This window comes from Protomyctophum parallelum (genome assembly GCF_964188405.1).
Source record: "Protomyctophum parallelum genome assembly, chromosome: 20".
NCBI lineage: Eukaryota > Metazoa > Chordata > Actinopteri > Myctophiformes > Myctophidae > Protomyctophum > Protomyctophum parallelum.
In genome coordinates this window covers 40,032,370-40,042,369 of record NC_139718.1, presented here as the reverse complement: position 1 = coordinate 40,042,369, position 10,000 = coordinate 40,032,370, and the positions used below count along the sequence as shown (strand labels likewise).

The window sequence follows — 10,000 nt, the reverse complement described above, 5'->3', positions numbered from 1 at the left end:
GGAAGGGAGACACACGGAGAAGTGGTAGAAGAGGGGAATACTGAGAGGACGAAAGGGAAAGAGAGAGACAGACAGCGACGGAGCGAGCGTGGGGAGGAGAGGAGAGGAGAGGAGAAGAGAAGGGAGAAATAGTGAGAGGCGAGGAAGATGAGAGTGAGTGGCGGAGGAGGGATGATGATCCCCGCTTGGAGGATTTTGTCCTCTCCCCTCCCCCCTCCCCCCATCCCTCGTTCCCTCTCTTCATCTCTCAGGGATTATCCCCTCCGCTCAGGAACCCAGGCACTGAGACTTCTGGGAAATATTAGAAATCTGATGATCTCTCTCTGTCTCTCTCCTCTGTCTTTGTATCGCTCTCTCTCTCATCACAATGTTTCTCTCACTCTCTCACAAACACTGTCTGTCTGTCTGTCTGTCAGTCATTCTCTCCACCTCTCCGTTATGACTGGTGTGTACTGTAGTATAGTGCAACAACAGTAACAACGTACATTGTGTTATTTGGAGTATCTCTACTTTACTCAAGTATTCGTTTTTTGGAAGATCATGCCTTCCACTACCGTACAAAGAGAAATGTGACCCACCTTGACTGAGGGCCTGCCATTGCATTTTCTTTTGTCATTTTAGTTAGTGAAAGCAGGGAAGCATAGCTTCAAATTGACATATTGGTTGTTCAGTTTGACCCACCGGTTTTGGAGATATGGCTTATAGAGTAAAAAAAACAGTGAGTTGAGAAAACAGGCCTGAAAGGTTCACTTCTGTGGACCAGGCTTTCCACCTCAGAGGAAAGCCTGCAGGTCTCTCTTCCAAAAGTGCCGTGTGAACAGGTCTGGAACGAATTATATAGTTACATCATGTTGTAGTATTGTTTTGTAGTCATCAGGCAGGAACAATCAAACGGAACTTCATTTTTCCTCAAACTGGAAGAATAACAATAAATAAAAGCTCTCGTAGAAAAATCGGTTTGAGGGAAAAGGAAGTTCCGGAAGATTGATGACTACAAAACAATACTACGACATAGCGATATCATCCGCTCCCGACCGGTTCATGAAACCGAAATGGAATGGTGCCCAGGCTAAGCTACAACTAGTATGTGAAGAATATGCCTGTGCTATTAACTCATTTTGGATAAAAAATAAATAAACATTTTTTTCTCCTCTCCTGAACAGTTAGTTCGCCCGACATATACAGTTAGTCATACCGCCATGACATTTCTAAAAAGGGACAGCCAGGACCCAAACTTGCAAAGATACATTAGCTAATGTCCCCCCCCCCCCCCCCCCCCCCCCCCGAGAACAGAATACGGAGGCTGGGGGTTCAAGTGGTTACAATAATATCCTGCTGTTGAACAACTGTTTAAAGTAGCTTTATGACAGCCTGTGTCCATTTTAACATGTTCCAGATGAGATCCCAACCTGAACTTCAGCTTCGAGTTCATTCGACACGACGATATGGTGATGTCACTTGAACATCTGACTGACTGACAGACTGTGTGTGTGTGTGTGTGTGTGTGTGTGTGTGTGTGTGTGTGTGTGAGGGTGTGTGTGTGTGTGTGTGTGTGTGTGTGTGTGTGTGTTGGAAAGTGGAGTTGTTATTCTAGTCTGCAGAGGAAAAAGAGTGAAAGTAGCTGTGTGCATGTGTGTGAATGTTTCACACATCCAGTGTGTTTAGAAATGTCTACTGTGCGGTTTGATTGGACTGCTTCTTGTTTGAGCTGTCTGACTGCTGCTGTGTGTGTGTGTGTGTGTGTGTGTGTGTGTGTGTGTGTGTGTGTGTGTGTGTGTGTGTGTGTGTGTGTGTGTGTGTGTGTGTGTGTGTGTGTGTGTGTGTGTGTGTGTGTGTGTGTGTGTGTGTGTGTGTGTGTGTGTGCGTGTGCGCGCGACTGTGTGCGTGCGCACTGTGCGTGCGTGTGCGCGCATGCGTTAATTTCTGTCTGTACTAGCCGTGGAATATCTTCTGCCCGTTTTTTCAACTGTACAGGATAAGTTATAAAAATGTAGCTCATAATATTCCAGTGGTAAACACAACAGGTATTTATCTGTAGTGAAGACAGTGATACTGCGTTGTTAACTCACATTCTACCAGTGTTAAATAAGTAGACATGTATACGCCAGTCTCTAATCTATTTCCTCAACTATAGCCTTGTTCCTAAACTGGGTCAGATTTAACCACTAAAACATATCGTTGCTGTCGGGACTCGAGGAAACCTCATAACTAATTAGTTTTGGTTTTTTTGGAAAATAATTGAACTAATGGAAAGTGCTTTGGACAAAACCTCTTAACTCCATTGGACCCTCAAAATGTCTGCTAAAGCAGCTAACTCCACCACCTCTCTCCCTCTCATGGAAGTAATTGACAATATACTGTATAAAGTCTCAACACCAACTTTGATGTGGCCATATTGCTTTGTTTTAAAAATATGAGGTTTTCTTAATTTCCTGAAAAAAAGATTTGTTTAATTTCCTTGAAAAATATAAATTTTGGAGTTATGAGGTTTCCTCCCGACAGCAGAGATATAGTACATGTACTTCATTGACCCCCATCACCTCCAGTCATCCATGGCCCCCTGTGTTGTTTCACTGTCTACCAAATCTCTTAGCCGAATGTTTGCCTGTTTTTGTTGAATGTTGGCCTTATGACGTGAAGGTGACTGTTTTCAAAGCGATGGGTGGATACGTTTGTCTGCGGCCGATTTATTAAGATTACGATTATTTTCATTTTCTGATTGTGTGTTTGTTGTTATTACACTGTTGAGGTATTCTAAATGTAACAAACTCCTATTTAAACTAATACTATAATCTGTCTGTCTGTCTGTCTGTCTGTCTGTCTATCTGTCTGTCTGTGTACAGTTGAAGCGATTGGAGCAGGAACTGATCAATTTGAGAGAGCAGAATCAGTCTACGCACACACATGAGGTATGCGCACGCACACGCACGCACACACACATGCAGCACGGTGTGAGACAATGAAGTTTGTTGGTGTGGTCTGCTGATTGTAGTTTGTAAGATCGACAAACTTACTTGTTGCCTGAAGCCTCGAATCTCCAGCGACCCTATAAGGAAGGCCACTTGTTGGTCCAAACATTGAAACTGTTTACACGTTAAACTTTATTCGGAGCAGCTGTTGCCTGTGCGGAATTATTTAAAGTTTTACAGGTGAATACACGTGTGCCTTGTGATTTTGACTTGCTCTTGTGGTGCGCCTCGGCCCCAAAACTTTTGGGAACCCAAACGTTTCCACCAGATTCGGTGTCGAGGGAAATAAATAAAAATGTACTCCGGTCAACTGGTTAATAATAATAATAATAATAAATTTTATTTATAACGCACTTTACATTTGAAACAAATCTCAAAGTGCTACAGGCAGAAAAAAAGTAAAATACAATAAAATGAATAAGAATAAATTGGTTAAAACAGCACACAGGGCAGCTTAAAAGTCCGACTGGGCAAATGCCTTACTAAAGAGGAAGGTCTTTAGTCCCTTAATATCAAACTAACATCAGACAGTTTGTTTGACATCAGTAAAAGTGGATCAGAAGTTTGTCAGTCAGACTAAAGAGAGTTCCAATAGTCCCAGAGTTAACAGAACATTAGCTCTTCTTACAGTTGGAGATTATTAAATCTTTCCTCCACAAACAAGGACGTCACATGACACGCTGTATACCGCGAGCTTCCTCCGTCCTGTTGAGCGTCACTAATCAGCGTCTGTTCTCATCCCGCCGCGTCTTAACCCCTTCAGACCTGAGGCCAATGTACGTCTGTAACTCCAGAACCGTTCGCCCCCGACTTCAAATTAGACACACGTGTTCCACCCCACCACAGGGGGTGCAGTGCCCGGTGTCGAGTCGGTCGGACGCACGGTTGTCCAGCACCGTCACCAAACTGGACAGGACCCCTGCCCAGTGTCCATATATGGAGCTGGCCTGTTCTGGCATCATTCTGACGTCTGCATAGACTCCATATTTGGGCATGCACGCCTGATAAAGAACTCCATATATGGGCGTGAAAGGGACACAGACATAATATCTGGGTGGGGCATGCATTTCCAACTTGCATCGTTCCAACTTCCAAGTAGATCAGCAATTCTAAAAAAAAAATCTAAAACCCCCAAAATTCCGCTGTGGACCCCCATCTGAAAAGGTTTTGAGCCAGGGACCTCCAGAAGAGAAGATTTGTGTAAAAGAAAATTATCTAAATTATTCAAACCTTTCCAAACAATTTCAAAAAATGTTTGAGGACCAATGAGAACCACTCCACTGACACAGATGCTTTCCCGGTTTTAACGGGTTAATTAGTTGTGTTCCGTTTCGGCGACGGCGCTCTGCGCCAAAAGCCGCGCGGCTCTGGCTGTTTTCAAGACAAACATTTACTCACAGATTTATAGATTAGCGCGACGCGAGGCGTCGAGTTGCTTGTGAGATTGTCCTTAATGATATTCATGAGCATGAAGCCACCACGCGGCCGCCGGCGCGCGGCTGTTTGTCGACACGGCGTGACATCCGGCGTGTTTGTGGAGCGAAGCATTATGTGTTCTATATTGTAATAATGGGACTGACGCTATGAGAGCATCTTTTGAACTCGGCGGGGGAGAGAGCCACACGTGATGCTCTGATGTCCACAGGTTCAATCTCCCACGCTAACTTTTGTGGTCGTTTTGTGACTTGTGTCTGAGTACTAACTAACTAACTAAATAACTCACTTGGATCCAAACGGACGTTGGATCATGGAAGTTTTTATTTTATTTTCTGTTGGTAGTGCTGTCGCCTCACAGCTAGAAGGTCTTGGGTTCAATTCCTGCTGGGGACGCTGTGGGGGGGGGGTGGGGGGGGGGGGCGTGTTCTCTCCTCCGTGTCATCAGTGCCCATCCATACCCGAGGTGGGGTTGGCGAAAAGGGGCCTTCTGTGTGGAGTTTGCATGTTCTCTAAACTGCCTATTGGAGGGGAGCTACGACCAGCCAGTTTCACTGGCTGGACGTAGCTCCCAGATAAACAAAACATTTTTGTTTTTATCTGGGAGTTGAAGGTGCGTGCGTGCGTGCGTGCGTGCGTGCGTGCGTGTCCTAGTAAAACTTCCCGGTCGTGTGTATTCACATGCAGAACTGCTCTGTCTCCCAGGCGCCGGGGGGGCATTTTACACTTAAAACCAAAAAGTGGAACAGCCAATTATCTGATTAGTTCTTCCACTTTTTTGGTTTCTGGAATAATCGAAAAATACCTAACCTTAACCTTAACCACACAGCATCAATCTTTACCTAATTGTAAGTCTAACTTACTATAAAATATTACACGTATTTTTCGACCATTAAAAACAACGATTTATCCTGTGAGGACCATGAAAATGGTCTCAATGTCTCTGAAACTCGGCTATACTCGTGGTGAACCTCACAAGTATGGTAAAACAGGCAGAGACACGCGCGCGCGCGCCACACACACCACACACGTGCGCCGCACACGCGCGCGCTCGGAGGAGAAAGAGATTAATTAGGTTCCTGCACACATCCTCTCGTCTCCTTTGTCCTCTCTGAGTGGTGACCTTCTCTCCTCATGTTAAAGGTCATGTTGGTTTTATGGCGACCTCATTTGGATATTATTCTAATGAGGACCTATATGAGGCCATGTGATTAAAAGGCTGCCGGGCTTTGATGTTACAGTGTGTGCGTGTGTGCATGCGTGTGTGTGTGTGTGTGTGTGTGTGTGTATGCGTGAGTGTGCGTGCGTGCATCATGAGTGTACTGTATGTGCGTGTGTGCGTGTGTGTGCGTGCGTGTGTGTGCGTGTGTCTGTCACGGTTGGAGTACTGTACATATTGACTCTGAGGGTTTGGTTCTTTTTGATGTCTCACTTTGACTTGGAAAGACCTTGAGGTTGTAATTAGAGAAAGAGAGAGTGTGTGTGTGTGGGGGGGGGGGGGGGGGGGGTTAAAAGGTGACCCAGTTGGTTCTGCAGACCCAGCTGAGTTTGACCTCTGCTGTCGGTAACCACGCCCTTCATGATGTGATGAACACGTTTAATTTAATGATGATCCTGATCATATACATACATTACATACAGTATGAAACCCTCTAGTGCCTTGTCTAACCACCTGAATCCCTATAGCGTCCACATTCCACCTTCTTCCAAAGCTATGGACCCAGTTAGGCTCTATACTGGAGCCTATACTGGCTGTGAAGTAGGAAACACAGGAGTGAAATGACTGCCGCCGAATGAGAAAACATCGCGAAACTGCGCTATATACAACAACTTACTTAGGCCTCGCTCACACCGAAGACACACTTGTGTCCTGTGTCTTCTGTGTGTCATGGCCGCCTCAATGCATTTCCAATGGGAGTCACGTGGTTTGACGACACAACCTTGTTGCATGGCTGTCTTCTGTTGCGGTTTCTCCCGCATAGAGGGAATGCACGCCGCGTAACATCGTCGACGTCATACCCGGACGTTATGCGGGAATGCCTTCCGTGTCAAAAAACGACTTTCTATTTATTTCATTTTTATTTGTATTTATTTATTCGCACAATACAAAACAGAAAGGTAAATAAAGAGAATAATATGTGCAGGTGAGAAAAGAAACCCATAAAGGCCTTATTATACCTGGTTCTCACCTAAGTAAACAAATAATAAGTAGACAGAGTAATCAAACATAAGGTATGGCAAACAACAAATATAACAACAAATACACTTCACAGTGCAATTGAATGTGTGAGTGTGGGAGTGTACATGCATGTCTGTCTGTGTCTGAGACAGTATGCACAATAAAACTACATTATGAGTTAGAAGCAAGTGGAAAGGGAGAAAGGCTTACTTCATGAGGCTGGCCCTCAATCTATGTTTACAGTTACAGAGTGAAGATGAGGAGTTGGCAAATGGCAATACGTATGTGTGTATTCCAGAGTAAATATGTAATAAATGTAATAATAAAGTAAAATGTAATAAACGTATATAGGTTACGTTTATTTTGCATTATGTCAGGCTTGTCCGCTACTCACTGTAAACATAGTCATTGCAATATTATTCCCTCGGGGGGGAAAAACAATTAACCCATTCTGGACACCGACGAGAACACCTTTTGGTGTTTTAAGCATTTTGTTATACTTAGAAATAGTGAAAACGTGCAATTTTCTTTTTTACATATTCTTCTTTCACAGCAAACATGTCTTTATTCAAATCGTTGCTTCTGGGAGGACCCTGAAACAAGCAACATATATTGAGATGGGGGGGTCCGTGGCCAATTACATATATTTTTTTAGGGTCGAGAAGCACTGACATAGAAACCTAGGGTTTTCAGAAAACTGTCAGTATTTAGAAGACATTTGGTAGAATCGACCTCAGGTCTAAATGGGTTAAACGCAGGTCTAAAATGGGTTAAAGGAGTTTCCTCACTTCCCTGCATGTGTGTGTGTTGTTTTTCTTCCAGCAAGAAGTTGAACACCTGGAGAGAGAGAGGGACAACGCTATGAAGATCAATCAAGCGCTGGAGGCGGAGCTCCAAACGCAACGAGCCAATCACAGGTAAGATGGTGTGTAATACTAATAATAAGTTGAATTTATATAGCGCCTTTCAAGAAACCCAAGGACGGGGAAAAAAAACGAATTGCCAAAAAAAAGCCTGAGTGAACAAATGTCTCTTCAGTGCCAACTTGAAAGAGTCCAATGTAGGAGTGTGGTGAATCTCCAAGGGGAGAGAGTTCCAAAGGGCAGGGGCTCTATCGCAGAGGGTCCGCTTTTTAGCGTGACGGATGGTGAGGAGCTCCATGTCCGAGTATCTCAGGTTCCGCTCAGGGGTGTAGTCCTTGAGGAGGTCAGACAGATACCGTGGGTCAAGGCCATGGAGGGATTTGTAGGTTTAGGAGGAGCAGCTTGTAGGTGATGTGTGTACTGGGATGGATAACTGCACATTGTCTCTGTCGGGTGGAAACCTCATATGTTCAAAACTGTTAACTTTTCAGGCTTCAAATTCAAAAGCATCAAAAATAGCAGATCAAAACAAGCTTGCAGATCTGCTGCTTTGTGCGACGCTGTAGTGTGATCAAGTCGGGCGTTGTTTAAAAAGCCCACAAAGAGTTAGAATATGGAGGTACAGTAGGAGGTTTCTGCCCGACAGCAACAATTTTCAATTCAGGCATTTAGCAGACGCTCTTAATCCAGAGCGATTTACAGTAAGCAAAAAAGAAAACACGAGGTAGGCCTGATACTGCACTTTAAAATGCATAGATAATGGACTGCGAGAGTGAGGGCTATAGCCAACACCAACTCGGGATTCCTGGATCGCTGGCCTCCATAATGTCCTATCCAATCAGGTTGCATGGAAATGCATAGAATGCATAGAAATTGTCATCTAGGATCATAAGTAAAGAGAACCTATCATTCGTCTAACAGTAGAATATCCGTACATGTCTTTGAAATACGTATTTTCTACGATACAAAAAATCAAAAAAAGTATTTAAAATAATTTCAAATTTCAAATATACATGCCCATCTCTGCCCGCTTTAAAAAGCCTGTGGCATAAGTGGCTGTGCAGTATATCCATGTTCGGCGTTATAGTTCTATAGTTTCATTCTGAAGTCCCTGTCAATCAGAACACATTTTGTTACCTCCGATTAGCATAACCTTTAGCAGCGACGAAGGCCGCATAGCCGTAACGTTTGTCCTTTCATTGTGACGTCACAGAGAAGAAATACAAGAAGTGAACTCACTCTGGTTGAGCTGAATTGCGAGCGAACATCAAAGCCTGCATGTCTACCCAGGCTACTCTGAGTCTCTGAGTACGACCCGTCACTTATTTAAATGTCAATGAGAGCAAACAGGTGGAATCGATAATGGATTCAGTGTTTACCTGCTTAACGCATTAACGCCCTCTCCTCATTGGTTCATGCACCCTTGACCCTTGACCCATGCCGTGTTTGCGTTTAATTACACGGAACTGGCAGTCGTTAACGTGACCTCCATTCGTTCTGTGGCCAGTCACCTGCTACGAGAGAGAGAGCTGATCAATCATCAATATCACTGTCTTATCAATAGAGCTCTGTCCCCCCCCCCCCCCCCCAAAAAGAATATTTTGTTATGTCGGATAAGATTTTGTAAAATAACACTTTCTTCTTCTATTATCTCTGTAATTGTGTAGACTCATTGTATTTTAGGTAATGCAGATGTTTAACAATAATTTAACTCTTAAATGAAGTGTAGAACGGGTCCATTTGGTTTCATTTTAAACAGACATGCCGCAAGAACATTTCCACAGCTTAATAACACATTTCTAGTTTCTTTCTTTCTTTCTTTCTTTCTTTCTTTCTTTCTTTCTTTCTTTCTTTCTTTCTTTCTTTCTTTCTTTCTTTCTTTCTTTCTTTCTTTCTTTCTTTCTTTCTTTCTTTTATATTCAGTGCTGTTGTTTCACAGTCTTGGGGACACTAACATTTCCACAGATTAAAATAGAACTTGCCTCTTTACTGTATGTGTCGTGTCTTACTCTGAATGTAGGAGGTTTAGTCCTTAATGATAATAATAATCATTAATTTGATTTGATTTCACAGTGAATCTCTTGAGTGCTACATAGTTAAACTATGTGAATTCACGTGTTGTGTAGCCCACAACAATTTAACCCAAAAGAATATGAAATAAAAAGGTTTTTAGGCCAGTTTTAAAAGAGTCCATCCAGGGTCTGCAGTGCCCTTCAATCTGCAGCATGTTTCGTGGCAGTGATATGAGAGGCTTGAAGAATATCGTACCTGTCCTAAGCGGGTTCTAATTATTAATTAATAATCATTATTATTGGTCTGATTCATGGATTATCGATCGGCTACTTTTTATGCTTTTGTGTGACGCTGTCATATGATCAAGTAAGGTGTAAATTAGGTGTACATTTACACACACACTCAACGCGATAAAATATGGAGATAGGAGATTTCTGCCATGATAACAGCAATGACATGGTGGTGGGAAACCACCCAGAGTAATATAGTAAGAGAGTGGCGACACTAGCAGCGTTGACTCCCATTGTAACAATGGAAGTGCT

The 10,000-nt window shown here is 43.3% G+C and overlaps 1 protein-coding gene across 2 annotated transcripts in view; it reads left to right on the top strand.

Annotated features, from left to right (window-relative positions):
• The window catches only part of mipol1 (mirror-image polydactyly 1), a 67,713-nt gene that overhangs the window by 51,084 nt on the left and 6,629 nt on the right, over window positions 1-10,000 (top strand). For both annotated transcript variants that reach the window (XM_083792545.1, XM_083792546.1), the window contains exons 11-12: window positions 2,844-2,909; window positions 7,405-7,499. In XM_083792545.1, the coding sequence (XP_083648671.1) occupies window positions 2,844-2,909; window positions 7,405-7,499 (161 nt within the window). The remainder of the gene's footprint in view (window positions 1-2,843; window positions 2,910-7,404; window positions 7,500-10,000) is intronic.